The sequence below is a fragment of the Lycorma delicatula genome, chromosome 7 (genome assembly GCF_047948215.1).
Source record: "Lycorma delicatula isolate Av1 chromosome 7, ASM4794821v1, whole genome shotgun sequence".
Taxonomy (NCBI): Eukaryota; Metazoa; Arthropoda; class Insecta; order Hemiptera; family Fulgoridae; genus Lycorma; species Lycorma delicatula.
In genome coordinates, this window is record NC_134461.1 from 45,488,291 (window position 1) to 45,515,897 (window position 27,607).

Consider the following 27,607-nt stretch of genomic DNA (forward strand, 5'->3'; position numbering starts at 1 on the left):
ACTTAATATTTAAAAATGTACCTTCGAGCTGCATCCTGTACAAAGTATACAGAATAATTATTCGCTTCTGAATAGAATCTCGTCGAGTAAAGTTCTATCGCAGTACTCGCTCGATGCATTTTATCGTCCTATTTAATTCATCATTAATATACTCGCAAAATGGTGTGTACCGTATACCGATTGTAATAATGTTAATCGTATAAATAAAGTTCACGTTTGATTTATTAATAATTATTAACCTTTGATTGTAAAAAAAACTTTTACGATAAATTAGAATTCGATAATTTGTAAACGAAATAAAATTTTATGTAGTTTTTATTTTTTAAAAATGCGTAAATGTAATTTAATAGTTGTACAAGGAAGTCGTGTGGTGTCCACATCAGATTTTTCTGTAATAATTTACATCACAAGAAAAATTGACCCCGCCACTATTGGCCCCATCACCTTTAAATTTCAATAGGTAAAATAACGCAGCCCTTCTTTAGAAAATTATTTATTCAGCGGCTAAAATTATACCGTAAAACATTGACGCTATAAAATAAAACCGCAATTACGTTAAAGTTAAAGCTTCCACGATAATGGAGATACCTGGATAAGTTTCTAATTAAAATCATTCTCTCAAATTTTAATTAAAATATTGGTAAAAGAATTGTTCAGATCACGTCAGTGGTTGTTGAGTTAGGATAATCTGCACACGCGCGTGCCCACACACACACACACACATATATATATATATATATATATATATATATATATATGGTTTGTTACCGATTTAACAAAGTTATTAGGAAGAAATATGACCGGTTTAAGTACATTAGCAAAGAATGATATGAAGCAACTATAAAATAGTGTAGTACCGTTAAAAAAAAAGAAACTGAAACCGCAAGAGAACTGAACAAAGACATAAAAACAATGTATCTATCTCTTATTATAGTAGACAAAATAAAGTCAGCTGTCCAGTGTAATATTAAAAACAAGTCAAGGTTAAAACTTTCGTATCTCACGTACATATGTCATACGTTTAATATATACATATCTGTAGAGAGAAAGAGAGAGGAGTGAGAGCGCTGTTTCTCGACATAAAGGATTTATTACATATAACTAAGAAATCTGTTCTCTTGTTTTATTCTTCCCTTTCGGTTATATGTCTATGCGATTTAATTGTGTCATTCTGCTTCAATACATACACACGCACGCGCGTAGGCAAAGATAATAAAATGTTTAGACCGCAGAGTTTAAAGGAAAGGACTATTATAATATTTTAATACTATACGAATATAATTTTATAAATGTGTCTTGATTAAATGTTTTTAAAAATGTCGCATTTCCAAGCGTACAACGTAGAAGGGATAAAATATTAAAAACCGCTAATTTTAATTAATTTACTCTTATTATTTTTTATGAACAATATTTATTACGTTTAATTGAGGAAACAAAAACAAGCAAAAGTTATCACCTTGCATTACGGTGCAAATGTGTACGTATATCGGGTTACTTGTTTGCAATAACTCGGTTGTTTGTCAACGGAGTTTTAAAAATGGGGTATCATTTTGTTCAAAATAAAATCCTTAATAAATCTTTTAATAATTAAACATTTTATCAAAGAAATAATTACAGACATTGAAGAATAAATAATTATAATGGCCTCCGTTTTGGAATTTTTGACGTGACGTTTTCAGAATATTTTATTTTTAGAATAAAAAATTAAGTTTTCTAAATTTAATTAATGCAGGTTTACCGCTCCTGAAAAATAAATTTTTTGTTGAAAATCACAGAATGGCGTCCAGAAGGCAAATAAGACAATATAGGACTTGTGTCGACATGAACGTTTTTGCTCCTTTTGGCGCCACTGAATCGGTTCTGGAGTTCGGCGAATACGTCCCGCAGCACCGTACGTATGATCTAATTATAAATATAATAGAGAGCTGTATATCTGTTATTTCAGTAGCCGATAAAAAATGAACTAACCTGTGCTCATAATTAATTTACGAATTTTTGTATTCCACTGAATAGTTTACATTCAATTTATACCGACGTAAATACATTTTTGAAATAAAATACATTTAACTAATTATAAAATCGATTTTAAAACTAAAATAATAATAATAATAATAATTAAAGAAACCGGTAAAATAATTAATAATGAATCTTAATTCTAATATATTTAAATTATATGTAATGTTTATAAAATATAATTTGAAGACAAAAATTATTAAAAAAAAACGATATAACAAATAACCGTTTTTAGAATCATTTACAGAATTGTTGAAAATGAAATAATATAAATAAATATATATATATATATATATATTCCGACACATTAGGAAAATATAATTACCTACTTTGAGTAAAATATCAAGGAAATTTTTAAATAAATGGCAAAAAATTTGAAATCTTTACTGTTGAAAAATATAAATAAAAGAAAAAAAAAATTAACCACAATTCTATTATATTGACGGCATTTTTTCGTTAGTTCCCGATAACCGCAAGAATTACTGAACCAGTCATAACGAAATTTTACCTTAACTTTCTTATGACACCTGGAAAGTTAACCGCAGTTCAAATCTCATCTACCTCACTACTATGTAAATCGTAAAATAAAAAAGCTTATAAATCTATAACCTTCTTTACCGAGATTAAATGTCGTTGTCTATGTTAATATCGACTTCGTCAGAAAACGATTATATGTTTTTTACTAAATTTAATTCATCGTCTATAAAATATTATTTTGTATCGGTATCGTAATATACGTAAAAATCAATTAATTTAATAATAAAATTATAGGAAATGACGACTGTGACCGTTTACAAATTTACGACTGTACAGAGTACCACTGAATATTTTTAGTTCCTGAACTAAACATTTACATCAGGGTAAGCCATACCCGTAATCGGCATAGATTCGACTTTCAATTTGGTATTAATATTTTCATAACGCCTACGTCACAGATAGAAAAAAACTTGTAGGGCTATTAAAATTTAAAATCGCAGGCAACGTGAATCTACGCAAGAACGTTCTCAAAGACTTGAAAAGCAACGCATACGCTCGGCTCAAAATCAAATGCAAGCTTTGAGAAATATATTAAGTTTAAATCGGTTTTTGAGTTCTTGAATAACTTCAACGTCGTTCTGAACGCATTAAAAATTTAAATTCGGGAATCTGAATCTTACCTAACATTTTACTTTATCAGGAAATTTGAACGGCGATAAATCTTGAGGTCAACAGCCCACACATAATTACTAAGAAACTATTCCAAATTTTTCAAGTTCTCTACGCATACAAATAAAATTTGAACATGATGAATCTTTTAAAGAAACAGTAATACTTATAAAATATTCTGACGAAGCAGATACTTCCGTGAAAATACTAACATCGAAGAAAAAAAAGTAAATTTGAATACTTTTAACTTCGGAGTCAAGAAATACGAGAAAAAAGTACGGGATGGTGGCTAGCTACTAAAATAATATTAGATTTCAGATATATATTTGAATATTTGAGTCGAGCCAATATTTTTCTTTAATATATATATCTCAGTTCAGTTAAACGTATCGTTAATTTTAAAGTTATTTTTGCTGTTGATTAGCAGAAAGGGAATTCAGTAACTTTTATAGGCACTTAAATTATGAATTTCTTTTTTTGTTTTTTCCTGTTTAGCCTCCGGTAACTACCGTTTAGATAATTCTTCAGAGGATGAATGAGGATGATATGTATGAGTGTAAATGAAATGTAGTCTTGTACAATCTCAGTTCGACCGTTCCTGAGATGTGTGGTTAATTGAAACCCAACCGTCAAAGAACACCGGTATCCACGATCTAGTATTCAAATCCGTATATAAGTAACCGCCTTTACCAGGACTTGAACGCTAGAACTCTCGACTTCCACGGCGGTAAGAGTCCGCAGACGACGAAGTCGACGAACTACGTTTACGGTTCTAAACGTGACCTGACCTAAAAGCGAAGTAAAGACGGGGGGAAAAATTAAAAAATAAGCACGAAAACATTATATTTCAGTTCAATTAGATTTATAACAAAGAATACTTTCAAAATGTACCTCGAATTTTGTCAGACAATTTATTTTTTCATTTGACAACCGCCGCGAGACTCGATATGTCATTTTTTCATTTTTTAAGGTGACTTTACAATCGCGCCGTTATATAGCAGTACTTGATAGTACTAGATAGCGTACAAAAACTTGACAATGTACTGGAAAAAATAAAATTTAAAAGAAATTATACTACAGCTTGTTTTAATAGTAAATGCTGTTACTTTAATGAAAGTACTGAAGGTGAAACAATTTTTTATAATTCCAATCGCTTCTTTAAAAAAAAGTATAAGTTTACGAGAGATTATACAAATTTTATTAAAAAAGGAAAAATACGGTATGAAGTGTCAACAAAAAAAATTGGCCGAGAAAATCAATAAATGTATATTGTTCTAGAAAGGCGATCAATTTTAATAATGAACCCGTTAGATAATAATAGTAATTCGTAAAAATAATAAAAGAATAATCTTAACAAAACGCAGCGATATCCCAAAAAAATTACAATTTTATTGTAAACCGTACGGTAAGAGTCTCGCAGATACCATTTCTTCCGCTCAAAAAAGAAAAATTTCTGTAATATAAATAAAACTGTTTTTAACAAAACGATACCGATATCAAAAAAGGTAAGACGCTACATTTCTATTATCAAAATCTGTTATTAATTTAGAATTTTGTTTTAAAAAAAAGTTAAATATTTGTAATAGACAACAGATATACACAATAGATAACAAACAATGTTTAAGCGTTCTATATAATAAGCAAAAAATAGAACAATTTGTTACAAAACCCTTACCGGCCCGATTTTATTTATTAAACAACGAATAATACATATCACATTTTGAGAAATTATACAATCAATATCGGTATCGTTTTGTTAAAAACAATTTTATTTATATTTCAGAAATTTTTGTTCTTTTAGGCGGAAGAAATGGTATCTGCGAGACTCTTACCGTACGGTTTATAATTTAATTGTTTTTTTTCGTATTTTGCTATTACTCAGGTTTCATTAACGGTATTTATTTTGGTATTTTGTTGTACAATTTAATATTTTTATTTGTACTTTTGTAGACCTACAAAGCTCAAAAGAATATTAGGTTTTGGAATAGGAAATTAAAAAAAAAATCACTTAACCTATATAAACGAGAAAAAAATCGTACACATCTCTAATATGAACAGAAATAAACATTTCGTCATAAAAATATTTACTTTAAAACAACAGAAATTTCATTGTCATATGACATTAAAACACTTACGTAAAATTAATTAAAATCCTTTACTATCACGAGAACTATGGCTGTCACTTTCATCTACATTCGGTATAAAAGGTTGTACGTCACTCAGTAACGACGTACTCCTCAAGTGCTGCTCGTGGAGTTTTTCGGCACGATTAATATACTTTTTCCAGCCTCAAACGGTAATATTTTTTTAACGCGTTTAATACAGATTCTTTTACGTCTTTAATCGTAAACCTTTTTACGTTTGATGCCACCTTATCTCTTTCTTTCTTTTTCCTGTTAAGCCTCCGGTAACTACCGTTTAGATAATACTTCAGAGGATGATATGTATGAGTGTAAATGAAGTATTAGTCTTGTACATTCTCAGTTCGACCGTTCCTGAGATGTGTGGTTAATTGAAACCCGACCACCAAAGAACAACGGTATCCACGATCTACTGTTCAAATCCGTATAAAAATAACTGGCTTTACTAGGACTTGAACGCTGTAACTCTCGACTTCCAAATCAGCTGATTTGGGAAGACGCGTTCACCACTAGAGCAATCCGGTGGGTTTACCTTATCTATTACCTGGGCCCAACCTTACCTAGCTCCATCGGGTTGTGATGACAATCATCTCATATCGCTTGTACTTATGGAATCGCCCGAATTTCTGTAGCGGGTGAGGAATTAAGTACACGTTTTTTACCTAAAATTAAATAAATGTTATTTATCGGTTAATTTTATCGTATTACTTCATTTTAAAATTTTGCCGAATATAACGTCAGCGTCGCGAAAATTTTGTAATCTTGCCGGTTTTTTCCTAGGTCGATAATAAAAACAGTACATTAACTAGAAAGCTTGTTTGTAAATATGAATAAAAAAAACGGAAAACTCTATAGCGTGTGAAATATACTGTACTTAATCAGGATTTGAATCAGGGACCTCCCAGGGTCCTGCCATGAACATCATCGGTTTGCTATTTGCTTCATGTATTCTGGTCGTTGCGATCGTCTACGGTTTTTACCTTGATATTTACTTACAATATAAATTACCGATTCTGGGAATCTTAAACGGAAAGTCGACCGTTTTTGCTCAAAAATTACTATCGGCTTCTTTCATCTTCGATTTATTTTAGATCGCTTTCTTTCGTATTTAGTCAAACCGGTTAATTTTCAATTCATTTTTATAACACAATTTAAAAACTATATTTTTGGCTTACTTGTTTTCTTATTGCCAATGTTTGTGCCCACGCCACCTTACATCCTTTCACCGGTTGAAATTTTACTGTCCAAATAATATATATATATATATATAAATAAAATGAGTGTTTTATTATTTTTTTTTATAAAAGTACTGGAGATGGACACTGCATTCTCGTCTCGCTTCTTAACTGTTTTGCAGATTTTCTTTTTGGTCTTTTATTTTAAACCCAAGGTACCTGAGCTTTGTGCAGATTATAAATAATTTTAAATTCTCAATATTTTAACCTTATATTCTTTACAAGTTTTTAAGTCTTCTTCCAAGGGATATTTCCAAATACCTACTTAACAAATTCCATGTACGGTGCTTAACTTATATTTATCCTTCTTTACTAGATCGATTTTAATAATTAAAATCGTCTTTCTCTTTTTTAAACTAAATAAATTTTCATCAAACATCGCATCGATTGTAAATATTTAACTTCAGAGATTTGACGTCAAGCAGTCTACTTTAAGTAAATATAAAGTATAAAATAATAAATATTATCAGAAATGTATACGCATTTTACGTGAAATAAAAATCATCGCTGAAACAATCATTATCAAGAGAATAAGGTGTGAAGTAGTTTCCCGTTGCTTTATCGAATAGAAAAAAAATGCCCTGTAGCACATCCGTATGTAAAGCCCGCTAAAATGCAAGAGACGTTCATACTGTATAAGTGACATCTTCATTTTGTTCACCGCAGACTGACCGCGTAGTAAACATCAATATCACCAGAGAAAGCGACTTCAGTTGCTTTTTCTACGTTTCAGCCGTAACAATCGATGAGACAGATAGTATAAACCAAAAACCAAGCGAGCAGCGATCTGATACAGAGGCTACTTAGTAGGGGATAACAAATCTTACTTTAAAATTATTTCGACTTAATAAAAAAGGGAAGTGGTGACATCGAAGAAGAAAACCGATCAAGTAGCTCCCGTAATGAAAAAAATAAACCGAACATCGAGTTTTCGATTAAAATTAATTATTTAAAATATCGTTTAATACATCTAAACAAGTTATTGTTATATGCAAAGACTATTTAATGTGTTTTACAGCTAGTTTCGTAAGCGGGCCTGCAATACCGCTTAAATAACTGCTCAAACGTGAATAAAAAAATTAATATTAACATTTGCTTATACGTCAAAAATATTTTTGGACGAGACTACTAATTTAGGGTGTTTCAGTAAGCCGATTTGGAAACCGGCCTAAAACGATTCGAATCGATCGAATGAAAAATACTACAAAAATAATAGGATTAAATTTACGTTAAAGAAAATAATATTAAATAAATTTAAAAGAATTCTGTTAAACAATAATCTTACCCGCAGGCGCTGCGTGTAAGGCTAGAGCGGTAAGATATGCGAGCATCTTGTGGGATGACCGATCATTACTATTAACCGGTAAAAAACAGGATTCCCTGGGGCATTGTTTTAGGAGGTACAATGGGGTTCTCTTATAATATCTCTGAAAACAATCGTCCGAATTCAAAATTCTAACGGGGCGTTTGTTAGTAGATCGAAGGCTAACATTTGCACGCATCAGGTACACTCTCGACCTAACAGATCACGGCGTTTCGGAAATGTCGATGTAAATTCCCGCTCTTCCGATTTCCAAACTTCAAACGGGGTATTTCCTCCCGAAATATTTTTCAACGGATATATGTATGCACGTAAAGCTTGTCTGTTTGTTCCCCGATCACGCGAGAACCAATTGACCCGATCGCTTTCAAATTTGCAGGATACATTTGTGATATTCCAACGAAAGTTTTAAGACGTAGACCGAGTTCCTAGCGCCCTTAGAAATAAAGTTGTGAAGCGAATATATACGTTAAAGAAAAAAGAGACGGTAAAAGACTACACTTCATTTACGTTCATATATATCACTCTCAGTCATACTCTGAAGTAATACCTTACGTTAATTCCGGAAGCTAAACAGAAAAAAGTTACAATTATTCTGGATTCTGTAATTCAGTTTCTTTTTCGTGTTTCTGTAAAGCCTGAATATTTATATTGTTACTTATGACTATTATTCTCACAACCTTGAGGATAAACAACTGAGCAAAGATGAGAGTGGCGGAACCTTCTGGATAGACGGAAATGGCGAGCGACGTCAGCTCTGCGTCCCTGAGATAGGCCCCCGAGGAGCTCCTGAATTGAATCCGGGGTTCGACTGGACCCCGAGGGTCCAGGTTCTGGCTAGCCGGGAGGGGGGGCTAGTATCTATGTCTATATATGTATGTGTGTAAAAACTGAAAAATAAAGCTAGAAGGAAAGTTTTAAATTGCGATAAAAACAAAATTCCTAAACGTTTATGAATGGACTGAAAAAATATATTTAATCTAATTACGTTTTCTTTATATTACACTTATCTTTACCAATCCCGCGCGCGCAACAAGAAGGACACACACACACACACATTATATTTATATTTGACCGACATTATTTATGCTTTAGAGCATATAAATAACACAAATAATAACAGCGTCATACGAAGTTAAACAAATTCGACAATACAATAATCTCATTTGGTAGATTTATTAATTTTTTTTCTTGATGTTTACTATTCCCAATGACTATTATTACCACATTTTTATTTAAACGAAATAAATAAGAAAAAAATGAACCGTTTAGAAAAATACATACACACTGCAATTCCTATGTAATCAGATATATATAGTCAATTTGTATTTTTATTTGAAAATCCTTACCCTACCGATTGATGTTTTCTCCATATGTTAGGGGTGATGAGGGAAGCTTAACTCCAGATTTTTAACATCCTCCTCCCATAGATTTTTGAAAAAACTAAAAAAGTTTTTGAAATGCGTTTTTCTCTGAATTTATGCATTTTAGAGGAACGTTTTACAAAAAAAAAAAATGTACAGGACATTCTCTTCTACAATTAATGTCTTTAAAGTTATGCCGTATAATTTGAAATTGAAATAGTAGGTGGCGCTGAAGTTGTAAAAAACGTGTTTTTGTCGGTTTTTTAACCGGAAAAAATTGTTTTAGTCAGTATTGCATTTGGTAAAGTCGTTAATCTCAAAAAAACACACGACTTTTATTTAAACAATTTTCTTGTACGACTTACCATTTTGGAGCTGTAGCTTGTGAAAGTGTGAAAATGTTGTGAATCGGGCACGTGTTCGAAACCGGTCTACTCGTTTACAACGTTTTTTACAACTTCAGCGCCACCTAGAATTTCAATTTCAAATTGTACGGCATAACTTTACAGGCATTAATTGTAGAGGAGAATGTCCTCTACATTTTTTTGTTTGAAAAACGTTTCTCTAAAATGCATAGATTCAGAGAAAAACGCATTTCAAAAACCTTTTGAGTATTTCGAGTTTTTCAAAAATCTACGGGAGGGGGATGTTAAAAATCTGGAGTTAAGCTTCCCTCATCACCCCTAACGCACGGACAAAAGATCAATCGGTAGATAAGGATTTTCAAATACAGCCTGTTTTGATGACAAATTGCCTGTACTAATACAGAAATTCACACGTTACAAAATGTTAATAAAATAAAAAATCGTTTTCTCTTATTTAATAATAAATAATCTTTTCACATATTTTATACTAACCCGAGAATCAACGACAGTAATATGCACAATTCATACCTAACTACGGAAAACGTTCTTGTTTCCCTTCATCTGGAAATAAAACTTTCATTCATTTGTTTATCCGTTCAACTAACTTTACTCGTATCTTATAAGGAGATTTAACTATAAAAATATCTTATAAATCGGTTAAATTGAAAAAGATGTAACTTGTATCTTAAGTAATTGTTCGTTTCCATCAAATAATATTTGCGTTTTTATCAATTTTTTTCTTAAATTGTACGTATTAATTTTTCTCTAATATAATATATAAATATATATATCAAAAATTATCTGTAAGAGTATAAAGGGATCGATCGATATATCAGCGTAGAAAGAGGAAATAAAATGTGTAACCTTTTTACACGACAATGTTTTTTTTTGAAAATGAAACGCAGGATATTAAACAGATGATTTCAAAATTAGAAAACATCGAGCGAAAAATGAATCTTTGTAAAAAAAAAATAATTAAAAGCTATTGAATATATCCATAAAAGAGAAAAGAATTGAACGATACTTTAATAAAATTGTAAAAAAAATTAAAATCGTGAAATAAAATAATAAAATAAAAATAGCAATAGTTAAGGAAATATACGGCTAAAGTGTGTCCCAAAAAGAATCATCCGATCTAAATCATATGTATTTTGAAAAATATTGAATATAAAAACTTAAGATTAATTTTGTATTAAAGGTTTATTCGTAAAGTTTCTTTACATACCAAGTCATAGCTGCTCAAAATGCATCCCTTGGGACGACGGTGCACGGTATCTTTATTTTTTGTTTGAAGCACTTACCATGAGCTACTCCGGTAGCTCACCGCCTCTAGAGTTCGAGGCCAAAGCCTTTACCTGCAGTCCTCAGACTCAGACTTTTCGTGTTGTGGCGCTTACCACGCTAACACGTTCCATTGCTAAAAGTGTTCTCTAAGAAAAAAAAATTGACCGTACACCTTTTCCCCCGAAACCGCACAAAAAATATAACTTTGGAAGAGTCTCTCTCATGCTGTCCAAATTCACGCGGCATCTCTCCGTACCCCGTCATTCTAATATCGAACGTAGCGGTTCATCTTCCCGCTTAAATGAAAAGTAGCATCGTCATTAAACACTAAACGCGTTACAAAATAGTCATCTTCTTCCTCCGCCTTATTAAGGACGAATTCACAAAATTCCACTCGTCGGTGTTTTTGGTGTCACCTTCATAAAGAGATTGCGGTAACCGAATCCTGTACGGTTTCGTAAGCAAACGACACACAAAACACACCGGATAGACGTTTTGAGAACGTTTACTTTTCTACCGGCACGGCGAGTTTATTTTCGGGGGCTGCTTGAGAAAGTCAGACGGATTCATTCCATATCTTGGTCTGACAAACGGGGTAGTCCGCTTGATTTCCCTTACGTAGACAACCCGTGTCTTTAAATCGTCTATACGAGCCTAATTCTCTAAGCGGAAGGACGTTCAGCGCCGTACTCGCTATGGAAATCACACCGAACAGTAAATACGAACTCACGCTGTGTGAGAACAAGCGTGATTTCTGTCGTGAAGTCGCCATTTTTTCTAACGTTGAAGCGAACGAAGTTCTGGAGCTACCCGGCGGCAACCTCGTGAAATTCGAGAGGTTCCCGCTTTCTAACGGTACTTTCGATCAAAACGGACTAAAAACTAAATAGTTATGAAATTTCAAAATCGGATGATCTTTTAGAAACACGCATATTATTTAATAGAAACTGTACTTACGTAAGAAGATATTAGAGTTATAGAAGAATCGTATGTAGAGTTATGTTTGGAGTATGCGTAAGTACGGATGATACACCGAGACTAAGAAAGAAAAAGAGGCTTAGGAGATTTCAAATTTGAAATTGAAGAAAAAGACAAATTAACAACGAATCTGAAATCTTTAGATCTGCTGTCTGATGAAATAAGATTACAAAATGCGTCTCAAACTTGACTTCCGTAACAGAAAGATAATGAATATCTCAGCTTTTCGTTTGGAAAGTACTGAATTCAAATTCCGGTCAGGATCGATTTTTTTCGTATAAAATTTCAATCGTTTATTTTCACGCTTATATAGCTAATTAATTTATCGACTAAAAAAATAATAAAATCTTGAAAGTAGAATCGAGAGTAGTATCGACGTGATAAATTCACCAGAATAATAAGTACAAAACAAATAGCGCAATAATCTTCTTATCGACATAGATAACTAATTTTTCAAAATTTGGGAGATATAGCAGAGGGGTCTTTTAGTTTAATGAAATCTAATCCAAAAAATAATCGGTCACGATTTAATTAATGTAGAAATGAATTTACAAATAATCTACATAGATAATCGGTATTTAATTTCCGATGAAATATAGCATCTTTCATCAGAAATTCCAGTACCTTTGTTTTGACGCGCTTCATTTCATACAGGAGACATTTATAAATTGAAATCGCTAGAAATTAACTTAAAGTTTTCAATTAGTTATAATTTTTTATTTTAGCTAGTATTTAACGAAGAATTCGCTAATTAACTAAATTACATTAAAGCGGTTGTTTTTGAGAAAAAAATTACAGTATATATTTAGCATAACACCGATTATGTAAAATCAAAGAGTGCGCCTAAGAAGTTCTGTTCCTATCCCGATGTAATTAAGTATAAAGTTGTTTTCGTCTAGACGGTAAAATTATTTCAGACGGTGACAGGACAACAGACCTGTATTAAATCTACAAATATTTTGCACTGATAATGCATTATACAATTAATATCAAGAAAGGTTAAGGATGGAAATACATCGATAAAAAAATAATTCTTATAATACCGGATAAATCAAAGAAAATAGAGGTAAAACTTTAATTAGAGCGACATATAAAATAAAATTGGATGCGGTGAGTCTATATTAGTTCTTAGAAATATTAAATATCTGCATCGATGATCGGTAGAAGGCATTGAGCGCATATTACACAGCGATGAAAAAAACGAATTAAAAAATCATTGAAAACGGAATATTATTTTTTTCTGTAAAAGAGAATATTTTAATTAAATTAACGGGGAAAAAGATTTAACTAGATCTTGTTAAGAACAACAGCAGAAAAATAATTAACTCCTTTCTTGTACTCCAAAGAACAAGTAAACAGTTCTATAGCCCGATTCGATAAAATACAGGTAATTTTGTTTTTTTTTTCTTTAGAATAAGTGACTACCGAATAGTGTGATGTTAAATAAAAATACAAGGATAAATTAGAATTTATCGTACAACGGTAAAGATGTTTGTTACTTACGAGCGCAAAAGAAAGAGCACACGGGATACATTTGTTTCTTGAAAGCCTTTCATTTTGATGAAAAAGGAATGAAATAAATTTTAATCGATACATTTAGGTGATTTTTCTTACTCGTCAGATTATTTTTTTTACAGAAAATTCTGCGAAGAGGGTTAAAATTAACGATAATATTTTGAGGCAGATTATTAATAGGCGGTTAAGAAAAGCAAAAGAACTAAGGGGGTTTCCTACGTTCTATAATTTGGAGTAGGGACTACATTTCTATGGATGTTATAACAGAGAAATAAAGAATATCTGATGTCAGTAATGTGTGACCGTAATCGGTTTTAAGTAATTCCTTTATTATCGTAATAGCTATGACGACTTAACAATAAGTCATAAATCTTCGGTAGAGGGACGGCTGAGAAGGTTAATCTTAACACAAATTTTGAGTTAGGAGTTTACCTCCTTTATAACTAATTACCTAAAAGGAGGAGAAAATACACCTCATATTGTTTGCTTTCATAAGACTATATTTACATTAAATATATTTCCTAGATAGGCTTGACGTTAAGATTAATTATAATTTTTACGTTCGAAGAACCAGACATGGACACTAACATCACAAAGCAGTGATGTTTACTAACCCACCGAATCGGTCTAGTGGTGAACGCGTCTTCCTAAATCAGCCGATTTGGAAGTCGAGAGTTCCAGCGTTCGTCCTAGTAAAATCAGTTACTTTTATACGGATTTGAATACTACATCGTGGATACCGGTGTTCTTTGGCGGTTGAATTTCAATTAACCACGCATCTCAGGAACGGTCGAATTGAGACTGTACAAATACCTCATTTACAGATACATATCTCTCTGAAGTAATACCTGGACGGTAATTCCCGGAGGCTAAACAGGAAAAAGAAAGAAAAAGATGGGTTACCCGAAAATGTTCGTTATTTATAACGAATCCTACATTTGCCGTAGGATGTTGAAATTTTAGATTAGGGCTGTTGTAACATTAATTGTGGACCACACTTTTCGATTGCGATCGAAATTAAAATAAAATTTTAATTTATGAAATGTTTGGATCTTAAAGGGAAGGCTCATCGATTCCAATCACACTTCATAACGTTTTTTTTATTTTAATTTTTTATTTATTTTTTTAACTTTCATTTTTTTTAGTTTAAATATATTGCTTTAATATATTAACCCATTATTTAAAAAAAAAATTACAATAATAAATACAATAAATTACAATTCAATAATAATATATATATATGACAAAAAATCAGAAGTTATTAGTGAAATAAAATTTTATGGAATTTTAAAAACGGGTATATCTAATAGATTTGGTGAAGTATCTGATTATTTAATATTAATTGAAAATTATAATTTATAATCGTATTATTTTTGGATTTTCTACTTTAATTTCTGTTTAATTTTATCTACATTAAAGTTAATTACAGACTGACTGAAAAATAGACCCTCATAAGAACAACATATACACTGAGACATGCATGCCCGATCTTTAATAAGGTGCAAAAAATTTGTATCTTTTAGTTCATTACTCTTCTGATATTATCGCACAATATTCTTGCCAAGTCGGAGCTGATCGTCATTTCATTTATTTGTTTTTTGTTGGCGATCGTTTAATCGCTCTTTCATTTCATATAATTCGTTATATTATACTTAAAAATTTACGGGCGATGTACTGTATATAGATATTTTGAAATAAAATTAATAGAAAAATGAAGAACGGCAAAGTTAAGATCGTCCAAGGTGAAACTATAATCGACAGAAAAATATCATTATCGGCCATAATGATGTACCGCAACGAAAACTAACAGAAAATTTTGAAGAAATGAAGCTTCAGTACATCGGTAACAAACACGCGGATGAAAAAATCGCTCGATCAGGAGAGAGTTAATAGATACTAGGTCGATAAGGGGAAAAGCACAGATCAGGAATATTCTAACATCAGGGTATGGAGTAGGGAAAATTAGTAATCTCAGTTAGTTTTTAAAATTTCAAAATACGATTTTGAGTTCTAAAAATTCAAAAAATAAACGATATATGGGATGTATCTTATTTAGAAAAACGAGGGCTAAGAGAGTAGGATAATCGACTGTATGAATAATATGTAACTGATATTTTATGCGACTGGAATAGTATCAACAAAAATTAGAATAAGGAAAAACAAGTTTTTTTTGTCTTCAGTCATTTGACTGGTTTGATGCAGCTCTCCAAGATTCCCTATCTAGTCTAGTGCTAACAAAAAGTAATGGAAATATTTATGTTCATTTGAAATAATATCGATCGAGAAATAAATTGTGAAGATTTTATTATTTAATCTAGCGATACAAATAAGAATTGTAAATATGTTTCTTTAGATGTTAATGAAAATTCAATTAAACGGATATAACAGAGATGCAGTATTTTTTGTCAAGTGTGCCGCAAAAGGAAAAAATAAAAATTATTAGTTATTGGTCGCATACAGCAACGTCGCCAGCAGTTTTGTCGATTTCGCAATACCGGGCTAGAATTTGTCAACATTAGAATGAACGTTGTAATAAACAACTTACCAACGAATTACACACGCAAGATTATTGTTAATAATAATAATGGGTGGGGAAGACGATGTTACCAATCTATCGAGCATTTCTGTTCGTGAGGCGAGTACGTAACCTTCGGTTGTCTTTCTAGTCCCAACTCTTTCATTTAATTAACCCATTTATATCTTTAGCCTGTAACAATTTGTTTTAAATATTCTAAAACTTGCCTACTTGAATAATATGAAATCAATCATTTGACTGGTTTCATGCAGCTTTACAAGATTAACTTACTAATGCCAGTTCTTTCATTTAATTAACCCATTTATATCTTTAGCCTGTAACAATTTATTTTAAATATTCTAAAACTTGCCTACTTGAATAATATGAAATCAATCATTTGACTGGTTTCATGCAGCTTTACAAGATTAACTTACTAATGCCAGTTCTTTCATTTAATTAACCCATTTATATCTTTAGCCTGTAACAATTTGTTTTAAATATTCTTAAACTTGCCTACTTGAATAATATGAAATCAATCATTTGACTGGTTTCATGCAGCTTTACAAGATTCTCTTTCTAGTCCCAACTCTTTCATTTAATTAACCCATTTATATCTTTAGCCTGTAACAATTTGTTTTAAATATTCTAAAACTTGCCTACTTGAATAATATGAAATCAATCATTTGACTGGTTTCATGCAGCTTTACAAGATTCTCTTACTAATGCCAGTTCTTTCATTTAATTAACCCACTTATATCTTTAGCCTGTAACAATTTGTTTTAAAATATTCGCGTCATTCATGCCCAACGTCCAAAAAAACTACTGAAGATAAATTAGTGAAAATTTGTACACACGTTTCTCTTACAAGAAAGACATTTTTTGACATTTCCAGTTTAAATGGAGTAACAATGAAATATACTATTTTTTTTAATTTCTCTGTAACAAATGCATATATCAGTTTGATTTTTGTGTGTGTCGAAAAACCAATTTTCGAAATTCAGCCTTGAAAGGAGAGAAGGTAAAAAAATGTTGAACGATTGCAAATTTTCGCAATCCCCGATTATACTAAACGAGTTAAGTAGATTTGGGTTTGCAAATACTCCTTAAATATAAATATATAAAAACAATTTTCCGTATTTTATAGGGTACAGCGCGGCAGCTCAACTAACACAGCCACTGCAATTGCTACACTACCTGCCTCCGGTTATTCGACTAAAAAACATAAAATAAAATTTAAAAAATGACCTCGATGGGAAATGCAAGTAACGATTTAGCACGGGCCAAGTCGCGTCGAGGATGCTAGTCTATTTATATAACAGGCTGACGCCTGTATTGCCCATTAACAGTTACTCTTGCATGATAATAAACTTTATGCCTATGAAAAAAATACGAAGCGTGATTTAAATATTAATAATGTATTAATCACTGAATGATAGATGAGTAGCTGAGTGGTAAGGGAACATTAGTTAATTTTTGTGAAATTATGGAATGTCAAACTCACCTATTAGGACAGAAAATTGTTCATGTACAACAACAGAAAGATTCAAAGTGATTTTGAAGATGAAATAATTTGATGTATTTTCAAACACACCTTATGTTGTATAACCTTGACTTAAGTGAAAAATGTAAATTTTTCACTTAAGTCAAGTTAAAATATAAAACATGTTTAGATACTGTTAGTTCATCATCTGTTGTGGCAACAAGTACAAACAAATATTCTGTCTGCTCTACTCCAAGGTTTTACATTTTTAACTTAAGTTAACATAGAAGAAAGCTTACTTGTTTAGATTCAAACAAATATTCTGTTTGCTCTTTTTCCTCCTTGATTTCTTTTTTAATGGTGAAGGATAATGGATCTTCATCCAAAAATGAATTACCAGATGGTGCATCCACACTCTACAACAAAATACAGAATAATAAGTGGACTTAGAATTAGCATGGTTAATGAAGATTACTATAAAATAACATTTGATGAAATTAAGAGCTAGAAGCTAAATATAATGCACAGATAATTTAAGACATGTTCTGGGTTAGAACAGATTCCCACTTTTTGTACCCTCAACTTATAAAACGTGCACAAGAATCTTGTATACCTCACAGAGAATTGAGCAATTAGAACCAGTGCACCAAATTTTAATTATAAAAGTAATTTATTCTTAAGATATGATTCCCATTTAAAAATGCAAGCATACAGAAACCTCCCTAGTCCTATAAATGTATTTAATTCTTTTATTAGAGCTGTTTCAGAATACATCAAATTATTTCATCTTTGGTATCACTGTGAATATCTGTGTTGTAGTAGTCACCCATGAAGAATTTTCAATTTCCTAATAGGGTGAGTTTGACTTGTTCCTGATTGACATTCCATTATTTCACAAAAATTAAATTAGGTTTCCTTACCACTTGGCTACAAATATGATTCAATGTTTAATATGTTATTTTGCTAATTACTATATTGTTTTTAGTTACATCAATATACTAATGAGACGTAAATAATACACACTTCTTTCACTCTGTAAAAACTGTAAACATAATCTCATTATCAACTCCAGCTGACAGAATAAGTTTCATAAAGAGGTAACTGAGGTGTCAACAGATGACAGCACATGAAAGGAATGTGTATTAGTATTCCTATTGTGTCGCTGGAGTGTTTGTAATCATTCATCACAAGCTACACAATAAGTATAAAAACAATGATATAAGGTTGTGATTTAAGAACCACCATGGATCTTCAAGGTCAGGTGAGATGAATCCCCCATATGTAGCGACATATGGGGCATGGTATGCCCCATATATGGGGTATTTCCTGTAGTGTGCGATTGGATAGGTCTCCCCCAATCGGTAAATCACACAGTTTCTCTCCAGGCATGGTGTCTTTCAGGCAAGTTTGGCTAGGTTTCAATTGATGGATTCGAGTCAAAGCACAGATTGTGAGACTGATGATACAGTGGACCACGTCCTCTACGTCTGTCCCCGATATGAGGTCGAACGTTCACGTGCTGTTAGGGAACTTGAGAGAATACATTCTTTTCTCGATCTCCGTATTAACTGGATGATCCGTGAGGAGTGGCCTAGTGTCTGATTTTCTTCGTGCCCTTATGGTGTGTAGGTCTGCAGAGGGAGTTCAATCGTGGTAGGATCCTGGGTGGCTAGGGTTCCGGCTTAGGCATTGGATTGGTTGGAGGTAGGCGCATTGGCATCACACCACAGTTATATTGGTATTGTCAGTGATTTGCTTTGGGACTCCTGCTGATGGGGGTGGCCGTGCCATGGTAATCCATGTGACCGGGGGCATGGCTTCCCTCCGTCACTGGTGATCCTGATCGTAACTTGGTAATGCCATGTGGTAAATACTTGGTAATGAGACACCATGATGAGACTGGGTGGCGGTGGGTGATAAAAATTTTTATCACTGTAAAACGGTAGGGGCAGTTTGTTTCATCAAAGCTAATTACCTCCTGATACTCTATTAATAACTTTTTTGTAATTTTAATCAAAATATCTAAAATATTCTCTAAACAGTAAATGAAAATATCTAGATGAATAGAAAAATTGAGAATTCTTACAATAAATAAGTTTCACAATTTTAACTTAAACCAAGTTAAAATAGAAAATAGCTTACTTGTTTAGATATTATCAGTTCATCATCAGTTGTGGAAAAAGGTACAAACAAATATTCTTCTTGCTCTTTCTCATGCTTGATTTCTTTTTTAATAGTGAAGGATAATGGATCGTCATCCAAAACTGAACTATCAGTTGGTGCATCCATACTCTGCAACAAAATACAATGTAATAATAATAGTGAGACATAACTGTAAGTCTGTGTAACACATTATACCGTGTTTCTAACACAGGCATATTACTCAGCAGTTTCTTTGACAAGCTTCTTTCTAAGTTCAATAAATCTGATGTAGTAACATATCTTGTGAAAACTTGGAAAACTGCAGCCTGTAAAAGTAACCCTGAAATACAAGTTAGAATCTCTTTTCATTAAAGTGGATCTACAATAGTTTATTTTAATAAGTATGGAAACTCAATTTTCAAAGGAGAGATTACAAGGAATAAAAATACAGAATTCATAACATATATTATGAGAAGATTAATTTTTAAAGGAAAGATTACAAAGAATAAAAATACAGAATTCATAACATATAGTGTGAGATTATAAAAAGTTACACCAGCCAAATCCATGTGTAACAACTGAAATAACTGCATTATTTCTCATTATGCAACCGTCTACATACGTGAAGCTTTTTATTAGTTTTTTCTTTCATTACTTTTACCTATTAGTTATTAAGACTACAATTTTAATTTGAGGTATGAATTAGCCTATAATCAAATAAATAAAAAAGCAATTTAACATTCTATGTTTCGTTGGGCAGTGGGAAAGCTTAATAAAAAAAAAAAATCAAGGTCTACTGCACAAGCCATGTATGATCACCACAGTGGACAACCACCCCTGATCACACAAGTAATTTCTGTCAATTTTGAGAAAATCCGCAAGACACAATACCTGTATGGAAGATAATGGAATGGAAATTTTAAATGAATTACCTAATGTACAACTGTACTGCACCATCTTTGAGATTGTGATCATGAAAACTAATTATTTTAAGTGATGTAGTTAAAATCATGAAAACTGAATTTCACCACTTTACATTTCTACTTCTATCATTTCTACTTCTATCATTTCTTATATTCATTTTCTACTTCTATCTTTAAATAGTCCCCCGTTCGGATCTCCGGGTGGGGACTACTAAGGAAGGGGTCACCAGAAAATTAAAAAATAACATTCTACGAGTCGGAGCGTGGAATGTTAGAAGCTTAAAAAAGGTTGGTAGGCTAGAAAATTTAAAAAGGGAAATGGATAGGGTGAATGTGGATATAGTAGGAATTAGTGAGGTTCGGTGGGAAGAGGAAGGCGACTTTTGGTCAGGTGATTTTAGAGTAATTAACTCAGCGTCAAATAATGGGCAGGCAGGAGTAGGTTTCGTGATGAACAAGAAGATAGGGAGGAGAGTGGAGTATTTCAAAACGCATAGCGATAGAATCATTGTAATAAGGATAAAATCAAAACCTAAAACGACAACGATTGTTAACGTTTATATGCCTACAAGCGCCCATGATGATGATGAGGTAGAGTGTGTATACGAAGAGATTGATGAAGCAATTAAACACGTAAAGGGAGATGAAAATTTAATAATAGTTGGAGATTGGAATGCAAGCATCGGAAAAGGCAAGGAAGGAAATATAGTGGGTGAATATGGGCTGGGCAAAAGGAATGAAAGAGGGGACCGACTTATAGAATTTTGCACGAAGTATAATTTAGTAATTGCCAACACCCAATTTAAAAATCATAATAGAAGAATATACACTTGGAAAAAGCCAGGCGATACTGGAAGGTATCAGATAGATTATATCATGGTTAAGCAAAGATTTAGAAATCAACTCGTTGACTGCAAAACTTACCCTGGAGCAGACATTGATAGCGACCATAATTTGGTGATAATGAAATGTAGATTGGGGTTTAAAAACCTGAAGAAAAGTTGTCAGATGAATCGGTGGAATTTAGAGAAGCTTGAGGAAGAGGAGGTAAAGAAGATTTTTGAGGAGGACATCGCAAGAGGTCTGAGTAAAAAAGATATGGTAGAAAATGTAGAAGAAGAATGGGAGAATGTTAAAAAGGAAATTCTTAAATCAGCTGAAGCAAACTTAGGCGGAATAAAGAGAACTGGTAGAAAACCTTGGGTTTCAGACGATATATTGCAGCTGATGGATGAACGTAGAAAATATAAGAATGCTAATGATGAAGAAAGTAAAAGGAACTATCGGCAATTAAGAAATGCTATAAATAGGAAATGCAAACTGGCGAAAGAAGAGTGGATTAAAGAAAAGTGTTCAGAAGTGGAAAGAGAAATGAACATTGGTAAAATTGACGGAGCATACAGGAAAGTTAAGGAAAATTTTGGGGTACATAAATTAAAATCTAATAATGTGTTAAACAAAGATGGTACACCAATATATAATACGAAAGGTAAAGTCGATAGATGGGTGGAATATATTGAAGAGTTATACGGAGGAAATGAATTAGAAAATGGTGTTATAGAGGAAGAAGAGGAAGTTGAGGAGGATGAAATGGGAGAAACAATACTGAGATCTGAATTTAAGAGAGCATTAAAAGATTTAAATGGCAGAAAGGCTCCTGGAATAGACGGAATACCTGTAGAATTACTGCGCAGTGCAGGTGAGGAAGCGATTGATAGATTATACAAACTGGTGTGTAATATTTATGAAAAAGGGGAATTTCCGTCAGACTTCAAAAAAAGTGTTATAGTTATGATACCAAAGAAAGCAGGGGCAGATAAATGTGAAGAATACAGAACAATTAGTTTAACTAGTCATGCATCAAAAATCTTAACTAGAATTTTATACAGAAGAATTGAGAGGAGAGTGGAAGAAGTGTTAGGAGAAGACCAATTTGGTTTCAGGAAAAGTATAGGGACAAGGGAAGCAATTTTAGGCCTCAGATTAATAGTAGAAGGAAGATTAAAGAAAAACAAACCAACATACTTGGCGTTTATAGACCTAGAAAAGGCTTTCGATAACGTAGATTGGAATAAAATGTTCAGCATTTTAAAAAAATTAGGGTTCAAATACAGAGATAGAAGAACAATTGCTAACATGTACAGGAACCAAACAGCAACAATAACAATTGAAGAACATAAGAAAGAAGCCCTAATAAGAAAGGGAGTCCGACAAGGATGTTCCCTATCTCCGTTACTTTTTAATCTTTACATGGAACTAGCAGTTAATGATATTAAAGAACAATTTAGATTCGGAGTAACAGTACAAGGTGAAAAGATAAAGATGCTACGATTTGCTGATGATATAGTAATTCTAGCCGAGAGTAAAAAGGATTTAGAAGAAACAATGAATGGCATAGATGAAGTCCTACGCAAGAACTATCGCATGAAAATAAACAAGAACAAAACAAAAGTAATGAAATGTAGTAGAAATAACAAAGATGGACCCCTGAATGTGAAAATAGGAGGAGAAAAGATTATGGAGGTAGAAGAATTTTGTTATTTGGGAAGTAAAATTACTAAAGATGGACGAAGCAGGAGCGATATAAAATGCCGAATAGCACAAGCTAAACGAGCCTTCAGTAAGAAATATAATTTGTTTACATCAAAAATGAATTTAAATGTCAGGAAAAGATTTTTGAAAGTGTATGTTTGGAGTGTCGCTTTATATGGAAGTGAAACTTGGACAATCGGAGTATCTGAGAAGAAAAGATTAGAAGCTTTTGAAATGTGGTGCTATAGGAGAATGTTAAAAATCAGATGGGTGGATAAAGTGACAAATGAAGAGGTATTGCGGCAAATAGATGAAGAAAGAAGCATTTGGAAGAATATAGTTAAAAGAAGAGACAGACTTATAGGCCACATACTAAGGCATCCTGGAATAGTCGCTTTAATATTGGAAGGACAGGTAGAAGGGAAAAATTGTGTAGGCAGGCCACGTTTGGAGTAAGTAAAACAAATTGTTGGGGATGTAGGATGTAGAGGGTATACTGAAATGAAACGACTAGCACTAGATAGGGAATCTTGGAGAGCTGCATCAAACCAGTCAAATGACTGAAGACAAAAAAAAAAAAAAAAAACATTTCTACAAAATATATTCAATATCGCAAAGTAGCAAATTTTCATTACCAAAAACGTTCTGGTTTACAGTTGTTTTAAATGTTTAATTCATTCTTTGAATAAAAAAAATGTTCAAACAGCAGAGATTAATCAGTAGACTAGTGAGATTTCCATAAAAATTAAATGACAGAATGTTGAACAATGACAATATCAATAGAACTATGCCAAATTTGAGGTCTTCATAGCACTAATCTTATGCAGAGGACATTCAGATACATGTTTACTGATTCCATTACTGTGAAAATTTATTCCCTTATGTCTTAATATTAATGGAAACAATGTTAAAATACTTTATTCAATGACTTTCTTTTATAATGTTATTGTATAACTGTTTACAGAAAAGGTGTGATTAGATTTAAAAGCATAATTGTACTTTACTTCTGGATGTACCTTATAGAAACAAGCATATACACTACTAATTCATATGACGGCAAAATAAAAATATTTTGTCATCATATAAAATAAAGATATTTTATTGGAAATACGTATTACTAATCATATTATATATACTACTTTGTGCCAATCAGTAAAAATTTTAGGATGTCCATTACTATATTTACTTACACAATAACTGTCCGAACCAAAGAAGTCAGTGACTCCCATTGTTCTACCCATTGGAAAAAATTAGTATGGAATCAGAATTCTAACAATTTTATTTTATATACAATAACAAAACTAATTTATGGGTTATCTTTAACCAGTTCTCTATAACATAAAAATAAAAATTTTTTAAATGTTCTTTCTTTTGTAGAAAAATTTTACTCAGGAAGTTTTTGAAAGGTCCTAACAGTAGTTAAGACCTGAAATTACTGCTTATAATTTATAGTAACAGTGACTAAGAAAAATTGTATTTAAAAAAATTCTGAAACTTATATAAAATATGCGAAATAGTTGGCTAGTGTTTTTACAGTTTTTTCTTGCGTACATTAAATCTTGTTATTTTAATACAAAAATTGTAGTACATAATTTTCATTTACATTTCTTTATATTAATAATATTAAAGGAAGATTACTGTTTTAGAATTTACTTTTTACTTAAGTTGCATCACTTTCAAGTGTACAAGGCTGCTCCCAACTCTTGCACCAATTTATAAAGATCACCAATACAGAACATGAACTTTTAAATGATAAATCCAACAAATACATCATAGTCGATGTGTTAAATAAGTACTTCATTCAGAAAGAACTATAATATAAATTCAAAAATGTATTATATGTAGTTATAGTTATGAAACATTTTTCCTAAAAGTAAGGCTAACCTCTTTATTTAAATGTACCTATCACATAATTTGAGATCAACATAAATTAAAATATAAGAAAACTATGCTCAGGATCTGCTACACAAAAGCAACAAGTAGCTCAAACTTTTATAGAGTAGTACTATTTTAGAAAATTCAAAATGACATACTTTATGTTTGAAATTTAGGTTTACCCTTACAAAATTATAACTCTTTAGATCAGTTATGATAATGTTCTTACCTAATTTATATTATGTTACTTTTAAAATAAAATTTGTTCACTTTTTTTTTATTTACACTCCCAATAACTTTGAAGTGTCATGCTATCTTCTACAGATAGAACTTGTAACCAACACATTCTAATACCATGTGATTACTTGCATTATCTCAAAATTAAAAAAAAATAATAATTTTAAAATAAAAATTACATTCATTTATGGTGTGAGGACATAATAAAAAGAATAAAAATTACAATGAGAAAATAGTAGGTTATATTTAAACAATACAAAGAAAAATTTAGCTTAAAAACCCTAATGTATTCTATTTATTCATTTTTTTTTTTGGTTCATTAATTAACCATATAAGCTTTGAAGCTTGTGCATGGGAATATGAGATTGAAATTCTGTTTAACATAAACCATTCTTTAGCAGAAATTAACTGTTACATATGTATGTTCTTCCATTATGAATTATTGTTTTAAATGATCTATTCTTTGTGCAAAAAGCATTGTCTTATGAATATATGGTTATAATTAAAAATACAAATGTTAATTGAAAAGAAAAAATCTTGCATTTTACAACCGAAAACCACCTTTACTTTTCTCATAAACATGGCCAACATTTTTACTTCACTGATAAACATAAGTATGTTTCCTTAAAAATCGTATAATTACTTCACACTTTTTGTATTGTAACAATTGGTATTTTTAAATATGCCTTTCATTATCAAAGATAGCACAAGACTATTGTTGAAGTTGTATAGTGTAATAAAATATAAGAAACAATGAAACTGAGACAAACAAACAATAGATTTAAGGGACTGACTATAAATTAGATAAAGTTTTCAAAATTTAGGGATCATTCAGCTTTAAGATTACCATACACTTTTCATCCAAAACTGAATCGGATTAAAATACAGGTAATTTAAACTATTACTAATTTATTGAGAGAAATTTACAATGGTTAACATTAAAATGGGGAATAGAATACTGTACCAGTATTAAATAAATTCTTCCCTCTGGCACTAATGAAGCAAGCCTCTTCTTCCCTTGTAAACGATTAACTTCCTTTATTAATAGCATTGTGTGTATATATATATATATATATATAAATGAAACTAATTACTTTTGTCTAGTGAATACAATAATGTATAAAAAAAACTCAAACTGTATAGGCCATATAGCAAATAAAAAATTCATGCCACCTTTATAAAGCTACTTAGCATTTAAAGAGTTTATTGGCAACAAAACTCTTCCAATAGATTGCTATATGGTTTCACTGGAGAATCCAGAGCTAGTAAAAATAAATAAATGATGTTAACTGAAATAACATGAGAACCCTCGATGATGAAATTAATACAGCCGAACTAGTAGGTTTATCAGAACTGATAAATATTCGTTTTTCTGATTATTACTGTTATTTTTATTTGGCGTCTGAAAAAGTCTATGTAGAAATAATGATGTACGAGTTATGGTGTTTCATATTTTGAATGATGTAATTTTACAGAAAATGTAATCTTTTTGACTATTTCTAGAAAAGATTATAACAATAACATATCGTTAAAAGTATATCAGATTACTTACCTAGAAATTAATAGAAAATCCTGTAATATTTACAGATACTTACTAATCTATGCAAATGCACTACGCTAACCTAACATTATTATCAGATTTAAACGAACAGATTTCTGAAAAAAAGGAACCCTGGTGGTAGAAACAGAAACTATGTATGAAGTTTTAGTTACGGACACAAAACGATCCGCCGTACCGCATTTACATGAATTGAAATGTGCGGTACACTATCTATATCACCCTCCAACATTCGCAAAAAATTATGCTGTACAAATTTTGTACACATCCTTTAATTAGACAATTGTTTGTGTTTTCCTTCATATTTAAGTTAGTATGTAAAAGTTCTGTAACGTCTTTTTACACCCAAGAGAGTTCCCAAATTATCAGAGATTGTCTTGCGATCAATTTTCAATCTTGCAGTGGCTTGTATTTTTCATATTTGTTATGAGATGTATTAACACATCTTTAATTGTCAAATATAGCACAAGACTACTGTTGTAATTGTATCCTACTCTTCCCGTTAAACCCCAACAGGGCAAGGAACGAGGAGGGTGTCTTCCCGTACGGGGTTGGGATGTATCCTAGCCTACTAAACGGCATTTGTATGTTTATCTGGTGCGCGTCCCCCTTAGCTTAGCAAGGGGGAATGTACCGATCACTAGCGGAAAATCCCGATTCGTTAGTACATGTCTCGTGGTAGCGAGGTGTATATTTGTTATTCAGGTGAGCAACATAAAACCGAACCCACAACGTAACCACTGTAGAATCGGTAGGTTATTTTGGAATGAAATTTTATGAATGATACGTTTTTATTTACCGTATTGTTACAAAAGATGTTCAAAATGACCACCCTGGGCATCGCTGTACTTTTATGCTCGACTGATCATATTAGAGTGGTCTGATGCAAAACGTTGTTGTCAATTGTGTTGATTTCCCGTTAAATGTTCACCTTTAGTTCATCAACATTGTGGGGAAAAGAAATAATCACAAGCAGACAACTA

General features: G+C 31.7%; 1 protein-coding gene across 1 annotated transcript in view; it reads right to left on the reverse strand.

The window, feature by feature from the left end:
* The window catches only part of LOC142327908 (uncharacterized), a 109,501-nt gene that overhangs the window by 62,452 nt on the left and 19,442 nt on the right, over positions 1–27,607 (reverse strand). Inside the window, exon 5 of the mRNA XM_075371275.1 lies at positions 17,657–17,773. Within this exon, the coding sequence (XP_075227390.1) occupies positions 17,657–17,773 (117 nt within the window). The remainder of the gene's footprint in view (positions 1–17,656; positions 17,774–27,607) is intronic.